The sequence below is a fragment of the Thalia democratica genome, chromosome 9 (assembly GCF_965202585.1).
Source record: "Thalia democratica chromosome 9, ktThaDemo2.hap1.1, whole genome shotgun sequence".
NCBI classification, from domain to species: Eukaryota; Metazoa; Chordata; class Thaliacea; order Salpida; family Salpidae; genus Thalia; species Thalia democratica.
The window spans coordinates 25,408,319-25,433,625 of NC_139173.1; the positions used below are offsets into that span (position 1 = coordinate 25,408,319).

A 25,307-nucleotide genomic window follows, 5' to 3' on the forward strand; every position below is an offset into this window, starting at 1 on the left:
TTTTTATTCTTAAGACAATTTTTAAAATCTTACCTTAAGTTAAACTATAAACAAGTGTAAAATTAAAATATATTTAATAAAACAATTTGGAGTAGTACATAAACACAACAATAAAAAGAGTGCAAAACATTCTACAGACTTTGATATGTTTGTTTCGAAAACTAAAGTTGAAATATTTTTTGTTAATCTTATCGCTTTAAGCTATATAAAACAAGTCTGTATTGTTTTTTTTTGTATCTTTTAAAACTCTTTAACTGAAATTTATTTGTTCTAAAAATAAATCTTAAAAGCTTTGTTTTACTACTTATTATTGTATACTACTAGAAAAACTAGAGTTATAATATTCTATAAATTTTAGTGTTTGCATACATTTAAGAATTTTTTTACTTTTGTATATAGTAAACTCTACAGTTTATAAAAAAAATATTTTAACTGATTTTTCAAATTAAAAGTAAACAACTTTGTTTCATTAAAATACTCAAATCTTTTATACTGTAACAGTATTTTCGTTTTTAAATTAGGTATCAACTTTTAAAAACGTTACAAATTAAATATTTTATTTTCTTAATTATTTTTTAACATTTAATAGTTTAAAAAAAAGTATTCACATTTTTTATACAGAATTCTTTATTTTACTATTTACAAAACTTTATAAAAATACAATGCATGCAAAATTTGTATAAAAATTTTAGTGAATATAACAAACAACGTATTTTAAAACTATATTAAAAAAAACAAAAAAAAAAGATTCAATTCGGTTGTAATACAACGAGCTAAGTATTTCAGTTCAACAAATAGTGATAGCTTATACTAAAAAAATCAATAAAAGTCATAAAACATTTAAGTTACAGAAATTTGAGTCTGGGTTAAAATTTAACTTGATACAGTAAAAATAAAAAAAATATTGTTTATAGCGTATAAAAAAAAACACTTCAAATGAAAATTTTGCACAAACATTAATGAAATTTCAGGCAAGTATACTTTCAGCAGATGGAATTTGACAAGTTAGTAGAAGCAGTGTATAGCAAAATATAAAGAGCAGTAATAATTTGGCTTGAGTATTCACAATTTTCAGATTAAAATGCACCTTGTAAAGTAAAAAATTAAAAATATTTTTGAAAGTTTTACATTGTTGTTAAAAACAAAATAACTATTTATTTTTTGCAAAAACAATGAATAATGTATCTAATTATAAGCTATTTTAATGGAAATACTTCATATATGTTGAACAAAGTATTAAATCTTTCTAGCGAAAACTTACTTTCATTTAATTAAAAATCTTACGGTCAACCGTGAGTATTTACTTTATATTACATTTACAACAGTTAACATAGTTAAAACAAAATTTGCCAAACTAGATCCCACTTGAAAAAAAACATTGTTGTTTTCAAATGAAAAATAGCATTACAAAACGGTTTAAAAGCATCACATTGATTCCAGAAACAAAACTTCCCCCAATTCGAAACCACTTAATCAAGCTTCTTGAAAGCGTAATGATGTCTCTCCTTCACGTTGCCAAGCAACCTGTTGTAATCGAATGTGAGGTTGGGTTCCAGCTTGATGTGACTCATCATCTGCTGGAAGTCCTCCTCCGACATTTTCTCCCCACCCTCCAGCATCATCTTCTTGAACCTGGAGTAGTCGATGTAACCTGCAGGAGGATTTTTCATTTTTGTTGATACCTCACTTGTATTATTATTATTATGTTAAAGTAGGATTTTTTGTTTATAGCACTTATGAGGGATAGCTTCAAATTTCCACTACTGTTTTTGAGTAGCTCGAAAATCATGCATATCATTTGCAAATTTGCTGAGTCAGCAAACTATTTTTTAAGCTTTTTTTTTTTTACTTTATTTTTTTACCCAAACATTAAAAAAATAAATCAAAACATAAAATTTTATTATAAAAATAAAAAATAATATGAAAAAAATAATTGCTCACTCGGCAAATATGCAAACTATTTGCATGATTTTCAAGCAATTCAAAAAAGTTGTGGAAATCTGAAGCCACCCCTTATGACCTCTATAGTGAGTAAAACTTGGTTTGCATGGGTTCTTTAATAAAATTATTTGAATAAGCTTCTTAAACAACCCATTTTCGTCTAGGCGGATCCCAGTCCTCATATTTATACTTTTTTAAGAAACTTATTATATCTTTAAAACCATAGGAATGTTTAGTATTATATATCAAAAGTAAATAAGCCTTCTACAAAGCAGAGAGCTTTTTTTAAATAGACCTTTGGCTTTAACTTAAATAAAAAATGAAATATGTTTCATAACTTATATCTAACATTATAATTACAAGGCTAAATTAAAAAACCTTTGTAAAATAATAAAACTGTGTGTATTACTAATAATACACAGTTTTATTATTTTACAAAGGTTTTTTAATTTAGCCTTGTGATTATAATGCAGATAATACTATTAGTAGATTAAGGCAAACTGCAGCCTGTGATAAATATCAAAAAGAACTTGATACTTTAGAAAATATTATTAATATTACTTATTAAATACATTTAAATGGAAATATAGCATCAATTGCAACAACTAATACCTTCTTCATGACAATCGAGAAGTTGGAATTGTTCAAGAACACTTTCATGAGTGTGCTCGTTCAACTTAACAACCGCAATGCTCACAAATTCATTGAAGTCTATCGACTTGTAGTTTGACACCTTTTTGTATTATAGGTTTAGAGCTTATTCATGAAAATTTTTAATACTTCTACTTTACTTTTTTTACTGATTTAGTCATAAATTTACATGTTTTACTTTTAAAAAATTACTTGAATTTTTAAAATATTGTTATTAACTACCATTAACAAGTTATGTTATAATAGATAGGTTTTGTAACATTTAAATTTCATTTAAAAAAAAAAGAGTTTGAAAGCGAAAAATGATCAAATTTTGAACAAAAGTACTAGATTGTTGTTTATAAATTTAATGTTTAATTTCTAAATAATTTTTGGTAAAAATCAAACACTCTAAGGTTGCCACTTTTAGATATTATATATTGTTAATTAGACAAAAATTAACATATAAGTTAAGAAGTTAAAAAAATCAACATTCAGAATATTTCTAGTTAAAGGGTAAAAACAGAATTAAATTTAAGCTTTATAAATATAAAAGGAACAAAGTGTAAATACTTTATTTTTTTTAGCAAAAAAACATATCATGAATGGTTGCCACTTTTTGAAGCAAAAAATTCAGTATAACTTAAGTTTTAAGTGAACAAAAACTACCTTGATTTACATAAATGTAGCCTGAGTTTGTAAGAAAGAAAAATAAGAAGATTTAAAGATTGTAAAAATTACAAAAATTCATGAACTTTAAAGTCTAGCTACTAACCAAGAAAATAAATTTACAAAAATATACTATACTTTTATAGAAATAGAGTTTAATTAAAAAATCACTAGGTTATATTACTTCAGAAAGTATATGCTGCATTTAAAAATCATTTAAATTAAAAGAAGCTTAAATTTTTTATTAAAACATTATCTTCTTGAAAAACATATACTACTACAAATGCTTCATTTAATAGATATAAAAATACAAAATTTAACATAGTTATAAAACGAACATTACAAACAATAAAACAATTTGATATATTTAGTACTCTGTATAGTAATATACCTGCTTCATTAGTTGCTTCAACTCCTTGTCATTCAGCAAAACTTCTAAACTTTCCATCGCCTCTTTGAACTCTGCTTTATTTATCTTCCCATCTTTATTTTTGTCAACTTTATCAAAAGCCTCTTTCAATTGCTCTATGTTTTGTGGTTGCTCTTCAGAGGTGCTTGCCATTTCAAAATTAGAATATTTAAATACTAAAACCCTGTAATTGGCAAAAACAAAGTTTTGTTACTTGACTGATTTTTATTTTTCAGACTTTAAAATGAAGTAAATTTATTACTATTCTTATTTAATATGGTTGGTTACAAATAAAGATTTAAAACAGTTGGCTAATATAGAAAAAAACAAACTAAACCAACTATAAGAAAGTTTAAAATTAAAACAAGTAAATTAATTTTTAACAAAAAAAAATAGTTATTACATTATTTTAGAACAATTATTTTATAGAAACAGTTATGCAAAGTTTGCTTATAAAAAGCATACAAAACATCAAACACTATAGTTGTTTCCTGTAAAATTTTATAGAAAATCTTTGTGTCAACAAAAAAAATTTCTGGGTTATTTTCTAAGTTTTTACTAAAAATTCTTCAACTTATTATATGTCTTAATTTTAAAACTTGCTGTTCACAGATACCTCTGTTTACAAAGACAAACTAATAAATCTTTAATTAAAATAAACCTAAAAAAAAATATTTGTACTACATTAAAACCATTGCTTATCCAGATCTAAGTCAGATCAGATCTTTATTTGAAAAATAATCTTACAGTTCAAACTGGATTTCAGTTTAAATGTTGACCGGTCTAAATTCTAAATTAAGACCTGACTGAGACCACACCAGGTAAAACCTTAATTAATTAATTCTTAAATTGAAGTACATCAGGAACCTGCTTCAAACCTTAATTAAAAGCTGGTCAGATCTGGGTCTTAACAAGCTATGGCAGGTAGAACACTTTAACTGGGGGGTCCAACACTTTTTTTTTTACAAAAAATGACTTTGGTATTTATACAAAAGCTTTAAACTACAAGCCAGTTTTTATAGAATTCAAAAATATCATTTAAATTTTGAGATACTTTATTTTTTGTAAAAAGTTTCCAATACTACGTATGACAAGCTATGGCAGGTAGAACACCTGTTAATCTTGACATAAAAGAAGTGAAAAATAAACAGTTAATAAATTTTAATATAATGCTCCATGTTATAAATATTGTTTAGACTGGATTTAAGGACATCAACAAGGGTTTTTAAGTTGTCCATTTTTAGTCACATTTCAAGCACAATTACTTTCATGGACAAAAAACTATTTCATATTTAATTCAGTTTTGATAAAAAAATACAATTGAAAAACAAAAGCAAATGTATAAAGTTTGATTACATTGTTACAATATTGAAAATAAAACTAAAAAACCTAAAAAAAAATACAATTAATTTTCTACTTGTTAATAAGTTTTAAAATTAAAATAACTAGTAAAAAAAGGATAACTTAAAAACTATCAAAGTTATCATAATGTGGTCTGAAGGAGACAGGCTGGTTATCTCTAGTTTTGAAAATTACAATAATTTTTTTCCAAAAGACAAGCCACCACCAGTTTTACTTAACAAACAGTTTTTATTCTCTGTATGATTTGAAAAAAATTAATTAAGTGCTTAATTCAGGATCATAAGTTAAGATAACTATGTGTAAGTTCTTTGAAGGGCGATAAAGTTACAAAACATGTATTTTAAAAAAGGAAAAAATGAGTTCTAATGTTTGATTTAAAAGCAAAGTTTCATTAAACATCACCAGATGATAAAAGGATATAAAATTGAAAAAGTAGAGTTTGAGGTTAATTTTTTATAATATTTAAAGAAAAAAAAAGTTGTAATTAAAGCTATCTGGTAACTGTAAAAAGGGCCATATCATTTTCTTTACTTTTATTTTATTACTTCCTTCATACATTTTAGTTTAGCACAAAATATATAACAGAAATATAAATTATTTTCTAAAAGAGTGTGTATATTCCAGTTTTACTAATACATCATCACACTTTAAGTTCATTGTGCACAGTGGTTTATACCCTTAAAAGGCCTATCTATATAGGCCAAAAAGTTAATTAGTGTATTTACATGATTTTTTCAACTTTATCATGTCTTATTTAAAAATAATTGAGTTTTTTAAGAGTTTCAACAGTTAGTTGGAAATAAAAATAAAATAGAAAAACAATAATTTAACTTTAAAATTTCTCAAACTTATTTCAGTAGAACACTGAGTTTTAATTTTTATCATTAAATATAACAAGCATATACACATATTTAATTGAACATCTACAAAAAATTGTTTGGTAATGTCAAAAGGAACTATGAAAAAGTTCCAACTTTTCAGGTTGGTGATTTACCAGAAAAGTCTTATGCAGGCCATACTTATAAAAAATATTTATCATGGAATAATTTAAGAAAATGATAATAACCCTTAAACACAAAGCTAAAATAAAATGATGGTTTAATGTGTGCTGAAAACTAATTTAAGGCCATAGGGGAATTAAACCGTGTTTTTTACAAGTTGATCTTATTTTAAAGATTTATTCTAAGCTTCAAGATGCATTTTATGCATAGTTTTATAAAAATTCAAATTATTTTTTGAGATATGACCAGTCAAAGTCGAGCCGCATAATAGGTTTCCTATGGGAAGGGAAAACTAAAACAGCAGAAAAAGACTATTTTATTTAAAATCTATCTCCTCCATTGAGATCTTAATTGGCTAAGATTATTTTCTGGCTAAGATTCAAAAAAAGACTGAAAACGTTCTGCTTAAATAACTTCATCGCGGCTAATGTTGGCTAAAGTAAAAACTGGCTAATGTTGGCTAAAGTAAAAGTTATCTAAAGTAAAAACTTGGCTAAGATTTTTTTCTGGCTAAGATTCAAAAAAATTAATAAAATTAATAAAAAGCTAAAGTAACAATAAAAAGGCTTACAAACTAATGAAAAAATAAAAGCAAAAAACATAAATAAAAAAACTCGGTTTTAACTAATTTAAAACTCGAACTAAAAAAATTAAATCATAACAATTTAAAAAAAAAAATCTAAACAAAAAACTTAAGTTTTTAAACCTTATTAAATATAAATACTGTTGATGGTTATTATTTATTAAACTAAAAAAAGCTTTGAAAAAAGTCATATCACTATTGACGATTTTAAAAATAGTAATAAAAAAAGTAAAGTATTTTACGAAGTACCTTTTATACATTAAATATCTATTATTAAAACTTCGCGAGTAATTGTTTTAAGAACCTTGCATATTAGGCAATCGAGTCATACACTATTGATGAATTTAAAAATAGTATTAAAAAAAGTAAAGTACTTTACTAAGTACCTCTTATACATGAAAAATCTAATATTAAAACTTCGCAATATCATCTAAAGTAAAAGTATATGTTTTAGAGCATAAAACTGTTCTTGCATGTAGAGTTTAAAAAGTAAGAACTTTATACAAATTACTATTTTAAGATAATAAAGTTTTTTTTTTTAAATTTAATAGGTTAACTATATCAAAGTAAAAATAATAAAAATAATTTGTTTCCATACGCCATTTTTTATAAATTAAGCTACATATACTTGTATCCTTTGTTTGATATAAACGTTTATTACCTAACTTTTATAAGTTAAGGTTTTAAATCTCTTTATATCTTGTATAACTGAACACATAATTTAGTTTCTAAACAACTTAACAACTATTTTAAGTAAACATTAAAACTTTTGAAAAAATATATATAACTGTTACATAAACTTAAATTACATTATTTAATCAGTTAGCCGTTGACAACCTTAAATTTAAATTCGACGAATTTAATTAAAATTTAATCGCGGGCATATTTTAATTAAAGTATTTTAAAACATTTATTAAGCGATTTTGGAAAATATGTTATTAAAATTACCTTTGTTACATGAATAATCTGCGTTTAAAACTTAGTGCTGTATTAAAAAGAATTTGTTCAAGAACTAAACACTGTAATTGCCATTATCATAACTTCCACAGTTATACTTGAAATCTTGTTAAACTATGTAAAATCGTTTTTAAATATTACCTAACTTTACCAAAGAAACAAAGTGTTTTCATATGTTGTACTTAAATATAGTTATAGTCTTTTTAAAATTACCTTTTTTACGTGAATGATCTGCTATTAAACTTAGCGCTGTAACAAAAAGCATATATTTAAGAACTTAACACTTTTTTTCTAGGGTTCATAACTTCTATGTTTTTACTTGAAATCTTGTCAAACTTTGTAAAATTGTTTTTAAATGTTAACAAAACATCCCATTTAAACAAAATTTGTATATAAATTGTACTTAAAAAGTTATAGTCTTTTTAAAATTACCTTTTTTACATGAATGATCTGCTATTAAACTTAGCGCTGTAACAAAAAGCATATATTTAAGAACTTAACATTTTTTTTCTAGGGTTCATAACTTCTATGTTTTTACTTGAAATCTTGTCAAACTTTGTAAAATCCTTTTTAAATGTTAACAAAACATCCCATTTAAACAAAATTTGTACATATATTGTACTTAGAAAGTTATAGTCTTTTTTAAATTACCTTTTTACGTGAATGATCTGCTATTAAACTTAGCGCTGTAACAAAAAGCATATATTTAAGAAGTTAACACTTTTTTTCGAGGGTTCATAACTTCTATGTTTTTACTTGAAATTTTGTCAAACTTTGTAAAATCCTTTTTAAATGTTAACAAAACATCCCATTTAAACAAAATTTGTATATATATTGTACTTAAAAAGTTATAGTCTTTTTTAAATTACCTTTTTTACATGAATGATCTGCTATTAAACTTAGCGCTGTAACAAAAAGCATATATTTAAGAAGTTAACACTTTTTTTCTAGGGTTCATAACTTCTATGTTTTTACTTGAAATCTTGTCAAACTTTGTAAAATTGTTTTTAAATGTTAACAAAACATCCCATTTAAACAAAATTTGTATATATATTGTACTTAAAAAGTTATAGTCTTTTTAAAATTACCTTTTTTACGTGAATGATCTGCTATTAAACTTAGCGCTGTAACAAAAAGCATATATTTAAGAAGTTAACACTTTTTTTCGAGGGTTCATAACTTCTATGTTTTTACTTGAAATCTTGTCAAACTTTGTAAAATTTTTTTTAAATGTTAACAAAACATCCCATTTAAGCAAAATTTGTATATATATTGTACTTAAAAAGTTATAGTCTTTTTTAAATTACCTTTTTTACGTGAATGATCTGCTATTAAACTTAGCGCTGTAACAAAAAGCATATATTTAAGAAGTTAACACTTTTTTTCGAGGGTTCATAACTTCTATGTTTTTACTTGAAATCTTGTCAAACTTTGTAAAATTGTTTTTAAATGTTAACAAAACATCCAATTTAAACAAAACATCCCATTTAAACAAAATTTGTATATATATTGTACTTAAAAAGTTATAGTGTTTTTAAAATTACCTTTTTTACGTGAATGATCTGCGTTTACAAAAGAAAAGCTTAAAAAGTATCCTTTTTCTGTTCTGCATGTTGATTCAACAATGGGCTTTTTCGATAAGCTGGATGACAAAAACTTGTTTTATTCAGTGGCATTATTTAGTGGTTAGTAAAATATTTATTGTAAGGCTAAATTATTTTCCTTGTTTTTTTTTTTTTTTTTACTTAAATGTAGGAAAAGATGAATCAACAGTTGGTTTATCGACACCGAAAAACTTCCCAGGACTTGTCGTAAGTAGCATGATTTCTCAACATTTAGACCAAAACAACTACAGCCAATGGTTAAACCTAATCAAACGCGATTTGCAAAAATTATCTTCAGGTTTCAATTTTGTTTCAATTAACTTTTCTATTTAAGATTTTTTGTATACATCCGCTTTAAAAAGGCTTATATGTTTTTAAAACCTTTATAGCAGTTTCAATAAGACGTGTAGAATGTGACTGCTCAATACCAATCTTACACGCAGCATCAATTGCATTCAACGAAACCGGACTTAAAATATATTTGAATATGGCGTACCATATTTTAGATAATGAAGGTTTGTTATGCAACTAATACTAAATGTTATATATATGTTTGTATATGTGTTTTTTCATCTTGACAACAACTTTTAAACAAAGAGAACAAAAAGAACTCTTTGAATCAATGATCAACACTACGATTCATTTATGTGGTTCACACGTTATGCATTCCATAAAAAGAAAGTGCGAAAGTATTGGTGCAAAAGACGAAGTCAAGTCATTCATCATGACAATTTTTTTGTCGAATGGTAACTTGCAAAAATTACGAAGTCATAAAGTTCATTCTCAAACATTTTTGCATCGTCCTTTTAAGCTTAAGTAAGCGTGTTTAATTTTATTTAATTTTAATATGTCATTTTAGGTGCGCAACTCTCATAGAATATGCTACTTTGAACCAAGATACTCGAGTTCAACAGGATCATTTTATTTAAACTAGCTTTCTTAGATACAAACTTCTGTAAAAGCAGTTTATCAAAAGCGTGCTCAAACAATATATTACTGTATATCTATATAACTTAACTTTAAACATATTTTTTAGTTAACCATTTTGTATTTTTTAGAAAAGACAGCTCAATTTAAAAATGCTATGAAAGTGCTTGGATTCGTGGCTGAAAATAGGTTACAATATATGTTTCATTATTAATTGAGATTTTTAGCACTTAAGTTTGTAAATTTTATTTGCATTTTAAAAAGTTATGTGATTTTAAAAATATCGTTGTAGAGAGGGAGTTGAAGAAATTGTAAATAAAATAAACAAAAGTGATCAGGCAACTAAATTCAATGATGAAGCAGAAATGTCGGATGACATACGGGATAGGTCTCCTTTTCATTCTGATATCAAAGTAAGATAATTTAATTGTTTTAAATAGTGTATAACAATGTTCTCAACCTTGAACTTTTAGAAATTAAAAGAATCTGTTGTTCTGGAGATGAGTCTGGATGAAGATGGAGATGAACTAAATAATTACTATTTTCCTCAACTCATAAGTTATTTTATCAGACAATGGGCTCCAATAATTCCGCTGTGGACGGCAGTTTTGCTTTGCTTCATAATGAATCAAAAATCATTCCAGAATAACCAAGCTGTAGAAGCCCACTTTTCTTCTTTGAAAGATACCAGGTGCGTGATCCCAAGTTAGAAGAAGATGCAAGAAATGACTTCAACAAAAGAAGAAATGTATGGGAAGTAGGAGCATTTTTAAGAGCGACAAATGATCGGTACATGTAGTTTACAACAACAATGATATATCTTTAACAAAATACTTATATTTTTTATTATTATGGCAGTAGCTACTTCTTTTATGTAGATTTCTTAGATTTCGCCCTTTAAATCACTTAATAGCTTTGGTATTTTTAGTAAATAAACTGTTATTTCATTTATTTTTTTAATTTTTATTAACATTTTAGACTAAATCAACTGGTTTATAAAGACAATAATAAAGTATTCGATGAAACTGACTCAGAAGACGAAATACTAGAAGCTGATCACCCAGCCGTAGCTGAAGACGGTATTACCTTTGCCTGGAAAAAAGCTAATCCAAGTGCAAAGTTATTTACGTCTTACTGGAATCAAGATCATCAGGTTTGTTAAATCAGTGAAATTTATTGTAACTGAATTCTTTTTAAAACATTTTACTACCTTAAAAACAAACAGCTAATAGAGGCTGAGCTACAAGAAGGCGAAAAAAACAAATCCAACGAAGCAAAGATGTGCCAAACATTCAAAGATGTAAGTCGTTATAAACAACATTTTAGAAGCTAATATTGAAATAAATTTTATTTTCAGAGAGAGCATTTGTCGAAATGTGAAGGATCGAGAGTTATTGCTAGTATCAATGTTAATTGTGACACAATACTAAGGCATTACGACTTTTTATCTATAAAGAACCCAAACAAAGTATCACCTATAGTTACAGAATATTTTCTGAAAACTTTAAAAGTCCAGGTTAACTATAATTTCGAAATAACTTAAACAAATTACAAAAATTTTATCTAAAATTAACCTTAAAAAATAATTTTTAAGATACATGTGTGATAGTGGTTCATGAAAAACAAATTGAAAAGAAAACTGTACTGAGTAGTCTACATGTAAAACAAATAGAACAAATGCTAAAGGCCAAAAAAATAATCATTCTTGTAAGAAGCAGAATACCAAGAATAATTGTAAATATTTTGACACTTATTCAAATTAAGAAACTTTTGTTTTTCAGCCAATAATTTGTATTCTAAATTAAAAACTTTGTTTACGCTAATAGTTTTGCAAAATTTTGCAGTATGTCAACAAAAACCTGAAGTCTTTAACCATTCTCAATCCTTTTGCTAACGAAGAACCAAACGAGGAAAGAAGAAAGTATATAAGAGATTTAGTTGGCATCAAAAACATAATCAGAAAAACGTTTCATCAAGAATACTTGCTTAAGGATAGAGTTAATGACTCTGAATTAGCTATATTGAAAGTGAGTCTTCTACATATATTAAACGTGACAAAAAAGTATTATATATATTAAAACGATTTCAATTATTATACTTCGTACGCCCAGCAACTTATGAAAAATGAAGAGGCTGGGCAATTGCAAGTTTTCGAAAACTCTAGAGAGTACAGACAAGAAGTCGCCTTTGACATTTTATTATGCGATGGACCGTCAAACTCTCTAGAGGACAGAAATGTTTGTTTTGATTGTGGAAGAAAAACTGTCGAAGAAAGCAAAAAGTAAAAAAATTCAAAAACAGACACTTGGGTAATTTTTGTTAAGCTTTATTATTAAAATATAGAAATTGATATTTTTTTGACAAATGTAAAAGTTGTCTATGAAAAGCATAGAATAATATTTAATTTAAAAAAATCAATAACCTTAGGATATGTTTACTTCAACAAATATCTACTGCTGTTGTTTTCTTGCTAAAAAAATTAGCTTACACAGAAGTTATTTTTAAAGGAGGTCCCTAAGTTTATTCAACTAAATTTGGTATTCAAAATGTGTAATTTTATTTTGCTTAAAAACTTGCTAATAATCAACCTTATTGTTTTGATTATTTGTTCAACACTTTAAAACTGCAGTAAACATACCGATAACTTATTTTTTGGTATTATAAAAAAATGTATATAATATACTCTGGTTATTTAATATTGAAATTACATTAAGATCTTCTGCGAAAGAAAAGAATGTAGGCGTTGGTTTCATTTTGAATGCTTAGGTTTAAGAAAGAACCCACCTAAGACTAAAAAGTGGATTTGCAATATGTGCAAAACGAGAAGATAGTACTTTTTTTAAACATTTTTCTGTTTTTTATTTCGTTTAAGTAGCATAAATTATAACTTAAAGTTTGTATCAGGTTTATAGTAATCTATGTTTATTTGATTGATGATCAAGAGTTTTTTGCATAAAAATAGTTATTTTTAGTTTTGTGTTTTAAATGAAAAAAAAAAGTTCTCAAAGAGTGTTCTGTAAAAGTATTATTTCATTAATGAAAGACTTTGCAAAGCTAGATAAAAATACAAAGGTTATTCAAAATAATCAATAATATTACATGATATACAAAAAATTAAAGTTCTAAAACTACTATTTTTGCAAACAGAGCTAAATTTTAAACGCAGATCATTCATGTAAAAAAGGTAATATTAAAAAGACTATAACTTTTTAAGTACAATATATATATAAATTTTGTTTAAATGGGATGTTTTGTTAACATTTAAAAAGGATTTTACAAAGTTTGACAAGATTTCAAGTAAAAACATAGAAGTTATGAACCCTCGAAAAAAAGTGTTAACTTCTTAAATATATGCTTTTTGTTACAGCGCTAAGTTTAATAGCAGATCATTCACGTAAAAAAGGTAATTTAAAAAAGACTATAACTTTTTAAGTACAATATATATACAAATTTTGTTTAAATGGGATGTTTTGTTAACATTTAAAAAGATTTTACAAAGTTTGACAAGATTTCAAGTAAAAACATAGAAGTTATGAACCCTCGAAAAAAAGTGTTAACTTCTTAAATATATGCATTTTGTTACAGCGCTAAGTTTAATAGCAGATCATTCACGTAAAAAAGGTAATTTAAAAAAGACTATAACTTTTTAAGTACAATTTATATACAAATTTTGTTTAAATGGGATGTTTTGTTAACATTTAAAAAGGATTTTACAAAGTTTGACAAGATTTCAAGTAAAAACATAGAAGTTATGAACCCTCGAAAAAAAGTGTTAACTTCTTAAATATATGCTTTTTGTTACAGCGCTAAGTTTAATAGCAGATCATTCACGTAAAAAAGGTAATTTTAAAAAGACTATAACTTTTTAAGTACAATATATATACAAATTTTGTTTAAATGGGATGTTTTGTTAACATTTAAAAACAATTTTACAAAGTTTGACAAGATTTCAAGTAAAAACATAGAAGTTATGAACCCTAGAAAAAAAGTGTTAAGTTCTTAAATATATGCTTTTTGTTACAGCGCTAAGTTTAATAGCAGATCATTCATGTAAAAAAGGTAAATTTAAAAAGACTATAACTTTTTAAGTACAATATATATACAAATTTTGTTTAAATGGGATGTTTTGTTAACATTTAAAAAGATTTTACAAAGTTTGACAAGATTTCAAGTAAAAACATAGAAGTTATGAACCCTAGAAAAAAAGTGTTAAGTTCTTAAATATATGCTTTTTGTTACAGCGCTAAGTTTAATAGCAGATCATTCACGTAAAAAGGTAATTTAAAAAAGACTATAACTTTTTAAGTACAATATATATACAAATTTTGTTTAAATGGGATGTTTTGTTAACATTTAAAAACAATTTTACAAAGTTTGACAAGATTTCAAGTAAAAACATAGAAGTTATGAACCCTAGAAAAAAAGTGTTAACTTCTTAAATATATGCTTTTTGTTACAGCGCTAAGTTTAATAGCAGATCATTCATGTAAAAAAGGTAATTTTAAAAAGACTATAACTTTTTAAGTACAATATAAATACAAATTTTGTTTAAATGGGATGTTTTGTTAACATTTAAAAAGGATTTTACAAAGTTTGACAAGATTTCAAGTAAAAACATAGAAGTTATAAACCCTAGAAAAAAAGTGTTAAGTTCTTAAATATATGCTTTTTGTTACCGCGCTAAGTTTAATAGCAGATCATTCATGTAAAAAAGGTAATTTAAAAAAGACTATAACTTTTTAAGTACAATATATATACAAATTTTGTTTAAATGGGATGTTTTGTTAACATTTAAAAAGATTTTTCAAAGTTTGACAAGATTTCAAGTAAAAACATAGAAGTTATGAACCCTAGAAAAAAAGTGTTAAGTTCTTAAATATATGCTTTTTGTTACAGCGCTAAGTTTAATAGCAGATCATTCACGTAAAAAGGTAATTTAAAAAAGACTATAACTTTTTAAGTACAATATATATACAAATTTTGTTTAAATGGGATGTTTTGTTAACATTTAAAAACAATTTTACAAAGTTTGACAAGATTTCAAGTAAAAACATAGAAGTTATGAACCCTCGAAAAAAAGTGTTAACTTCTTAAATGTATGCTTTTTGTTACAGCGCTAAGTTTAATAGCAGATCATTCACGTAAAAAAGGTAATTTAAAAAAGACTATAACTTTTTAAGTACAATATATATACAAATTTTGTTTAAATGGGATGTTTTGTTAACATTTAAAAACAATTTTACAAAGTTTGACAAGATTTCAAGTAAAAACATAGAAGTTATAAACCCTAGAAAAAAAGTGTTAAGTTCTTAAATATATGCTTTTTGTTACCGCGCTAAGTTTAATAGCAGATCATTCATGTAAAAAAGGTAATTTAAAAAAGACTATAACTTTTTAAGTACAATATATATACAAATTTTGTTTAAATGGGATGTTTTGTTAACATTTAAAAACAATTTTACAAAGTTTGACAAGATTTCAAGTAAAAACATAGAAGTTATGAACCCTCGAAAAAAAGTGTTAACTTCTTAAATGTATGCTTTTTGTTACAGCGCTAAGTTTAATAGCAGATCATTCACGTAAAAAAGGTAATTTAAAAAAGACTATAACTTTTTAAGTACAATATATATACAAATTTTGTTTAAATGGGATGTTTTGTTAACATTTAAAAAGGATTTTACAAAGTTTGACAAGATTTCAAGTAAAAACATAGAAGTTATAAACCCTAGAAAAAAAGTGTTAAGTTCTTAAATATATGCTTTTTGTTACCGCGCTAAGTTTAATAGCAGATCATTCATGTAAAAAAGGTAATTTAAAAAAGACTATAACTTTTTAAGTACAATATATATACAAATTTTGTTTAAATGGGATGTTTTGTTAACATTTAAAAACAATTTTACAAAGTTTGACAAGATTTCAAGTAAAAACATAGAAGTTATGAACCCTCGAAAAAAAGTGTTAACTTCTTAAATATATGCTTTTTGTTACAGCGCTAAGTTTAATAGCAGATCATTCACGTAAAAAAGGTAATTTTAAAAAGACTATAACTTTTTAAGTACAATATATATACAAATTTTGTTTAAATGGGATGTTTTGTTATCATTTAAAAAGGATTTTACAAAGTTTCACAAGATTTCAAGTAAAAACATAGAAGTTATGAACCCTCGAAAAAAAGTGTTAACTTCTTAAATATATGCTTTTTGTTACAGCGCTAAGTTTAATAGCAGATCATTCACGTAAAAAAGGTAATTTTAAAGAGACTATAACTTTTTAAGTACAATATATATACAAATTTTGTTTAAATGGGATGTTTTGTTAACATTTAAAAACAATTTTACAAAGTTTGACAAGATTTCAAGTAAAAACATAGAAGTTATAAACCCTAGAAAAAAAGTGTTAAGTTCTTAAATATATGCTTTTTGTTACCGCGCTAAGTTTAATAGCAGATCATTCATGTAAAAAAGGTAATTTAAAAAAGACTATAACTTTTTAAGTACAATATATATACAAATTTTGTTTAAATGGGATGTTTTGTTAACATTTAAAAACAATTTTACAAAGTTTGACAAGATTTCAAGTAAAAACATAGAAGTTATGAACCCTCGAAAAAAAGTGTTAACTTCTTAAATATATGCTTTTTGTTACAGCGCTAAGTTTAATAGCAGATCATTCACGTAAAAAAGGTAATTTTAAAAAGACTATAACTTTTTAAGTACAATATATATACAAATTTTGTTTAAATGGGATGTTTTGTTATCATTTAAAAAGGATTTTACAAAGTTTCACAAGATTTCAAGTAAAAACATAGAAGTTATGAACCCTCGAAAAAAAGTGTTAACTTCTTAAATATATGCTTTTTGTTACAGCGCTAAGTTTAATAGCAGATCATTCATGTAAAAAAGGTAATTTTAAAGAGACTATAACTTTTTAAGTACAATATATATACAAATTTTGTTTAAATGGGATGTTTTGTTAACATTTAAAAAGGATTTTACAAAGTTTGACAAGATTTCAAGTAAAAACATAGAAGTTATGAACCCTAGAAAAAAAGTGTTAAGTTCTTAAATATATGCTTTTTGTTACAGCGCTAAGTTTAATAGCAGATCATTCATGTAAAAAAGGTAAATTTAAAAAGACTATAACTTTTTAAGTACAATATATATACAAATTTTGTTTAAATGGGATGTTTTGTTAACATTTAAAAACAATTTTACAAAGTTTGACAAGATTTCAAGTAAAAACATAGAAGTTATGAACCATAGAAAAAAAGTGTTAAGTTCTTAAATATATGCTTTTTGTTACAGCGCTAAGTTTAATAGCAGATCATTCACGTAAAAAGGTAATTTTAAAAAGACTTTAACTTTTTAAGTACTATATATATACAAATTTTGTTTAAATGGGATGTTTTGTTAACATTTAAAAACAATTTTACAAAGTTTGACAAGATTTCAAGTAAAAACATAGAAGTTATGAACCCTCGAAAAAAAGTGTTAACTTCTTAAATATATGCTTTTTGTTACAGCGCTAAGTTTAATAGCAGATCATTCACGTAAAAAAGGTAATTTAAAAAAGACTATAACTTTTTAAGTACAATTTATATACAAATTTTGTTAAAATAGGATGTTTTGTTAACATTTAAAAACAATTTTACAAAGTTTGACAAGATTTCAAGTAAAAACATAGAAGTTATGAACCCTCGAAAAAAAGTGTTAACTTCTTAAATATATGCTTTTTGTTACAGCGCTAAGTTTAATAGCAGATCATTCACGTAAAAAAGGTAATTTAAAAAAGACTATAACTTTTTAAGTACAATATATATACAAATTTTGTTTAAATGGGATGTTTTGTTAACATTTAAAAAGGATTTTACAAAGTTTGACAAGATTTCAAGTAAAAACATAGAAGTTATAAACCCTAGAAAAAAAGTGTTAAGTTCTTAAATATATGCTTTTTGTTACAGCGCTAAGTTTAATAGCAGATCATTCATGTAAAAAAGGTAATTTTAAAAAGACTATAACTTTTTAAGTACAATATATATACAAATTTTGTTTAAATGGGATGTTTTGTTAACATTTAAAAAGGATTTTACAAAGTTTGACAAGATTTCAAGTAAAAACATAGAAGTTATGAACCCTAGAAAAAAAGTGTTAAGTTCTTAAATATATGCTTTTTGTTACAGCGCTAAGTTTAATAGCAGATCATTCACGTAAAAAGGTAATTTAAAAAAGACTATAACTTTTTAAGTACAATATATATACAAATTTTGTTTAAATGGGATGTTTTGTTAACATTTAAAAACAATTTTACAAAGTTTGACAAGATTTCAAGTAAAAACATAGAAGTTATGAACCCTCGAAAAAAAGTGTTAACTTCTTAAATATATGCTTTTTGTTACAGCGCTAAGTTTAATAGCAGATCATTCACGTCGAAAAGGTAATTTTAAAAAGACTATAACTTTTTAATCACAATATATATACAAATTTTGTCTAAATGGGATGTTTTGTTAACATTTAAAAAGATTTTACAAAGTTTGACAAGATTTCAAGTAAAAACATAGAAGTTATGAACCCTCGAAAAAAAGTGTTAACTTCTTAAATATATGCTTTTTGTTACAGCGCTAAGTTTAATAGCAGATCATTCACGTAAAAAAGGTAATTTTAAAAAGACTATAACTTTTTAAGTACAATATATATACAAATTTTGTTTAAATGGGATGTTTTGTTAACATTTAAAAACAATTTTACAAAGTTTGACAAGATTTCAAGTAAAAACATAGAAGTTATGAACCCTAGAAAAAAAGTGTTAAGTTCTTAAATATATGCTTTTTGTTACAGCGCTAAGTTTAATAGCAGATCATTCATGTAAAAAAGGTAAATTTAAAAAGACTATAACTTTTTCAGTACAGTATATATACAAATTTTGTTTAAATGGGATGTTTTGTTAACATTTAAAAAGATTTTACAAAGTTTGACAAGATTTCAAGTAAAAACATAGAAGTTATGAACCCTAGAAAAAAAGTGTTAACTTCTTAAATATATGCTTTTTGTTACAGCGCTAAGTTTAATAGCAGATCATTCACGTAAAAAAGGTAATTTTAAAAAGACTATAACTTATTAATCACAATATATATACAAATTTTGTCTAAATGGGATGTTTTGTTAACATTTAAAAACAATTTTACAAAGTTAGACAAGATTTCAAGTAAAAACATAGAAGTTATGAACCCTCGAACAAAAGTGTTAACTTCTTAAATATATGCTTTTTGTTACAGCGCTAAGTTTAATAGCAGATCATTCACGTAAAAAAGGTAATTTAAAAAAGACTATAACTTTTTAAGTACAATATATATACAAATTTTGTTTAAATGGGATGTTTTGTTAACATTTAAAAACAATTTTACAAAGTTTGACAAGATTTCAAGTAAAAACATAGAAGTTATGAACCCTCGAAAAAAAGTGTTAACTTCTTAAATATATGCTTTTTGTTACAGCGCTAAGTTTAATAGCAGATCATTCACGTAAAAAAGGTAATTTTAAAAAGACTATAACTTTTTAATCACAATATATATACAAATTTTGTCTAAATGGGATGTTTTGTTAACATTTAAAAACAATTTTACAAAGTTAGACAAGATTTCAAGTAAAAACATAGAAGTTACGAACCCTAGAAAAAAAGTGTTAAGTTCTTAAATATATGCCTTTTGTTACAGCGCTAAGTTTAATAGCAGATCATTCACGTAAAAAAGGTAATTTAAAAAAGACTATAACTTTTTAAGTACAATATATATACAAATTTTGTTTAAATGGGATGTTTTGTTAACATTTAAAAAGGATTTTACAAAGTTTGACAAGATTTCAAGTAAAAACATAGAAGTTATGAACCCTAGAAAAAAAGTGTTAAGTTCTTAAATATATGCTTTTTGTTACAGCGCTAAGTTTAATAGCAGATCATTCATGTAAAAAAGGTAATTTTAAAAAGACTATAACTTTTTAAGTACAATATATATACAAATTTTGTTTAAATGGGATGTTTTGTTAACATTTAAAAAGATTTTACAAAGTTTGACAAGATTTCAAGTAAAAACATAGAAGTTATGAACCCTAGAAAAAAAGTGTTAAGTTCTTAAATATATTCTTTTTGTTACAGCGCTAAGTTTAATAGCAGATCATTCATGTAAAAAAGGTAATTTTAAAAAGACTATAACTTTTTAAGTACAATATATATACAAATTTTGTTTAAATGGGATGTTTTGTTAACATTTAAAAAGATTTTACAAAGTTTGACAAGATTTCAAGTAAAAACATAGAAGTTATGAACCCTAGAAAAAAAGTGTTAAGTTCTTAAATATATGCTTTTTGTTACAGCGCTAAGTTTAATAGCAGATCATTCACGTAAAAAAGGTAATTTAAAAAAGACTATAACTTTTTAAGTACAATATATATACAAATTTTGTTTAAATGGGATGTTTTGTTAACATTTAAAAAGATTTTACAAAGTTTGACAAGATTTCAAGTAAAAACATAGAAGTTATGAACCCTAGAAAAAAGTGTTAACTTCTTAAATATATGCTTTTTGTTACAGCGCTAAGTTTAATAGCAGATCATTCACGTAAAAAGGTAATTTAAAAAAGACTATAACTTTTTAAGTACAATATATATACAAATTTTGTTTAAATGGGATGTTTTGTTAACATTTAAAAACAATTTTACAAAGTTTGACAAGATTTCAAGTAAAAACATAGAAGTTATGAACCCTCGAAAAAAAGTGTTAACTTCTTAAATATATGCTTTTTGTTACAGCGCTAAGTTTAATAGCAGATCATTCACGTAAAAAAGGTAATTTTAAAAAGACTATAACTTTTTAAGTACAATATATATACAAATTTTGTCTAAATGGGATGTTTTGTTAACATTTAAAAACAATTTTACAAAGTTTGACAAGATTTCAAGTAAAAACATAGAAGTTATGAACCCTCGAAAAAAGTGTTAACTTCTTAAATATATGCTTTTTGTTACAGCGCTATGTTTAATAGCAGATCATTCACGTAAAAAAGGTAATTTAAAAAAGACTATAACTTTTTAAGTACAATATATATACAAATTTTGTTTAAATGGGATGATTTGTTAACATTTAAAAAGGATTTTACAAAGTTTGACAAGATTTCAAGTAAAAACATAGAAGTTATGAACCCTAGAAAAAAAGTGTTAAGTTCTTAAATATATGCTTTTTGTTACAGCGCTAAGTTTAATAGCAGATCATTCATGTAAAAAAGGTAATTTTAAAAAGACTATAACTTTTTTAGTACAATATATATACAAATTTTGTTTAAATGGGATGTTTTGTTAACATTTAAAAAGGATTTTACAAAGTTTGACAAGATTTCAAGTAAAAACATAGAAGTTATGAACCCTCGAAAAAAAGTGTTAACTTCTTAAATATATGCTTTTTGTTACAGCGCTAAGTTTAATAGCAGATCATTCACGTAAAAAAGGTAATTTTAAAAAGACTATAACTTTTTAAGTACAATATATATACAAATTTTGTTTAAATGGGATGTTTTGTTAACATTTAAAAACAATTTTACAAAGTTTGACAAGATTTCAAGTAAAAACATAGAAGTTATGAACCCTCGAAAAAAAGTGTTAACTTCTTAAATATATGCTTTTTGTTACAGCGCTAAGTTTAATAGCAGATCATTCACGTAAAAAAGGTAATTTTAAAAAGACTATAACTTTTTAAGTACAATATATATACAAATTTTGTTTAAATGGGATGTTTTGTTAACATTTAAAAACAATTTTACAAAGTTTGACAAGATTTCAAGTAAAAACATAGAAGTTATGAACCCTAGAAAAAAAGTGTTAACTTCTTAAATATATGCTTTTTGTTACAGCGCTAAGTTTAATAGCAGATCATTCATGTAAAAAAGGTAATTTTAAAAAGACTATAACTTTTTAAGTACAATATATATACAAATTTTGTTTAAATGGGATGTTTTGTTAACATTTAAAAAGGATTTTACAAAGTTTGACAAGATTTCAAATAAAAACATAGAAGTTATTAACCCTCGAAAAAAAGTGTTAACTTCTTAAATATATGCTTTTTGTTACAGCGCTAAGTTTAATAGCAGATCATTCACGTAAAAAAGGTAATTTTAAAAAGACTATAACTTTTTAAGTACAATATATATACAAATTTTGTTTAAATGGGATGTTTTATTAACATTTAAAAACAATTTTACAAAGTTTGACAAGATTTCAAGTAAAAACATAGAAGTTATGAACCCTAGAAAAAAAGTGTTAACTTCTTAAATATATGCTTTTTGTTACAGCGCTAAGTTTAATAGCAGATCATTCATGTAAAAAAGGTAATTTTAAAAAGACTATAACTTTTTAAGTACAATATATATACAAATTTTGTTTAAATGGGATGTTTTGTTAACATTTAAAAAGGATTTTACAAAGTTTGACAAGATTTCAAATAAAAACATAGAAGTTATTAACCCTCGAAAAAAAGTGTTAACTTCTTAAATATATGCTTTTTGTTACAGCGCTAAGTTTAATAGCAGATCATTCACGTAAAAAAGGTAATTTTAAAAAGACTATAACTTTTTAAGTACAATATATGTACAAATTTTGTTTAAATGGGATGTTTTGTTAACATTTAAAAACAATTTTACAAAGTTTGACAAGATTTCAAGTAAAAACATAGAAGTTATGAACCCTAGAAAAAAAGTGTTAAGTTCTTAAATATATGCTTTTTGTTACAGCGCTAAGTTTAATAGCAGATCATTCATGTAAAAAAGGTAATTTTAAAAAGACTATAACTTTTTAAGTACAATATATATACAAATTTTGTTTAAATGGGATGTTTTGTTAACATTTAAAAAGATTTTACAAAGTTTGACAAGATTTCAAGTAAAAACATAGAAGTTATGAACCCTAGAAAAAAAGTGTTAAGTTCTTAAATATATGCTTTTTGTTACAGCGCTAAGTTTAATAGCAGATCATTCATGTAATAAAGGTAATTTTAAAAAGACTATAACTTTTTAAGTACAATATATATACAAATTTTGTTTAAATGGGATGTTTTGTTAACATTTAAAAAGGATTTTACAAAGTTTGACAAGATTTCAAGTAAAAACATAGAAGTTATGAACCTTCGAAAAAAAGTGTTAACTTCTTAAATATATGCTTTTTGTTACAGCGCTAAGTTTAATAGCAGATCATTCACGTAAAAAAGGTAATTTTAAAAAGACTATAACTTTTTAAGTACAATATATATACAAATTTTGTTTAAATGGGATGTTTTGTTAACATTTAAAAAGGATTTTACAAAGTTTGACAAGATTTCAAGTAAAAACATAGAAGTTATGAACCCTCGAAAAAAAGTGTTAACTTCTTAAATATATGCTTTTTGTTACAGCGCTAAGTTTAATAGCAGATCATTCACGTAAAAAAGGTAATTTTAAAAAGACTATAACTTTTTAATCACAATATATATACAAATTTTGTCTAAATGGGATGTTTTGTTAACATTTAAAAACAATTTTACAAAGTTTGACAAGATTTCAAGTTAAAACATAGAAGTTATGAACCCTAGAAAAAAAGTGTTAACTTCTTAAATATATGCTTTTTGTTACAGCGCTAAGTTTAATAGCAGATCATTCACGTAAAAAAGGTAATTTAAAAAAGACTATAACTTTTTAAGTACAATATATATACAAATTTTGTTTAAATGGGATGTTTTGTTAACCTTTAAAAAGGATTTTACAAAGTTTGACAAGATTTCAAGTAAAAACATAGAAGTTATGAACCCTAGAAAAAAAGTGTTAAGTTCTTAAATATATGCTTTTTGTTACAGCGCTAAGTTTAATAGCAGATCATTCATGTAAAAAAGGTAATTTTAAAAAGACTATAACTTTTTAAGTACAATATATATACAAATTTTGTTTAAATGGGATGTTTTGTTAACATTTAAAAAGGATTTTACAAAGTTTGACAAGATTTCAAGTAAAAACATAGAAGTTATGAACCCTCGAAAAAAAGTGTTAACTTCTTAAATATATGCTTTTTGTTACAGCGCTAAGTTTAATAGCAGATCATTCACGTAAAAAAGGTAATTTTAAAAAGACTATAACTTTTTAAGTACAATATATATACAAATTTTGTTTAAATGGGATGTTTTGTTAACATTTAAAAACAATTTTACAAAGTTTGACAAGATTTCAAGTAAAAACATAGAAGTTATGAACCCTAGAAAAAAAGTGTTAAGTTCTTAAATATATGCTTTTTGTTACAGCGCTAAGTTTAATAGCAGATTATTCACGTAAAAAAGGTAATTTTAAAAAGACTATAACTTTTTAATCACAATATATATACAAATTTTGTCTAAATGGGATGTTTTGTTAACATTTAAAAACAATTTTACAAAGTTTGACAAGATTTCAAGTAAAAACATAGAAGTTATGAACCCTAGAAAAAAAGTGTTAAGTTCTTAAATATATGCTTTTTGTTACAGCGCTAAGTTTAATAGCAGATCATTCACGTAAAAAAGGTAATTTTAAAAAGACTATAACTTTTTAAGTACAATATATATACAAATTTTGTTTAACTGGGATGTTTTGTTAACATTAAAAAACAATTTTACAAAGTTTGACAAGATTTCAAGTAAAAACATAGAAGTTATGAACCCTCGAAAAAAAGTGTTAACTTCTTAAATATATGCTTTTTGTTACAGCGCTAAGTTTAATAGCAGATCATTCATGTAAAAAAGGTAATTTTAAAAAGACTATAACTTTTTAAGTACAATATATATACAAATTTTGTTTAAATGGGATGTTTTGTTAACATTTAAAAACAATTTTACAAAGTTTGACAAGATTTCAAGTAAAAACATAGAAGTTATGAACCCTCGAAAAAAAGTGTTAACTTCTTAAATATATGCTTTTTGTTACAGCGCTAAGTTTAATAGCAGATCATTCACGTAAAAAAGGTAATTTTAAAAAGACTATAACTTTTTAATCACAATATATATACAAATTTTGTTTAAATGGGATGTTTTGTTAACATTTAAAAAGGATTTTACAAAGTTTGACAAGATTTCAAGTAAAAACATAGAAGTTATGAACCCTCGAAAAAAAGTGTTAACTTCTTAAATATATGCTTTTTGTTACAGCGCTAAGTTTAATAGCAGATCATTCATGTAAAAAAGGTAATTTTAAA

The 25,307-nt window shown here is 24.6% G+C and overlaps 1 protein-coding gene across 1 annotated transcript; it reads right to left on the reverse strand.

Moving 5' to 3' along the window:
- Positions 1 to 625: 625 nt before the first annotated feature.
- On the reverse strand, positions 626 to 3,829 carry LOC145844333 (caltractin-like). Its single transcript, XM_082951723.1, has 3 exons — positions 3,632 to 3,829; positions 2,554 to 2,674; positions 626 to 1,651 (listed from the first exon to the last, which is right to left on the reverse strand). Exons 1-3 carry the CDS (start codon positions 3,800 to 3,802, stop codon positions 1,470 to 1,472), a joined length of 474 nt encoding a protein of 157 aa, XP_082807849.1. The 5' UTR covers positions 3,803 to 3,829; the 3' UTR covers positions 626 to 1,469.
- Positions 3,830 to 25,307: the final 21,478 nt, after the last annotated feature.

Bases quoted from the DNA above. Each gene is read 5' to 3' on its own strand.
- LOC145844333 (XM_082951723.1), bottom strand. From the start codon at position 3,802: ATGGCAAGCACCTCTGAAGAGCAACCACAAAACATAGAGCAATTGAAA. The intron at 2,675-3,631 runs GTATATTACTAT...TAATACAAAAAG, and splicing joins TGAAGCAACTAATGAAGCAG to GTGTCAAACTACAAGTCGAT. The intron at 1,652-2,553 runs GTATTAGTTGTT...ATCCTCCTGCAG, and splicing joins TCTCGATTGTCATGAAGAAG to GTTACATCGACTACTCCAGG.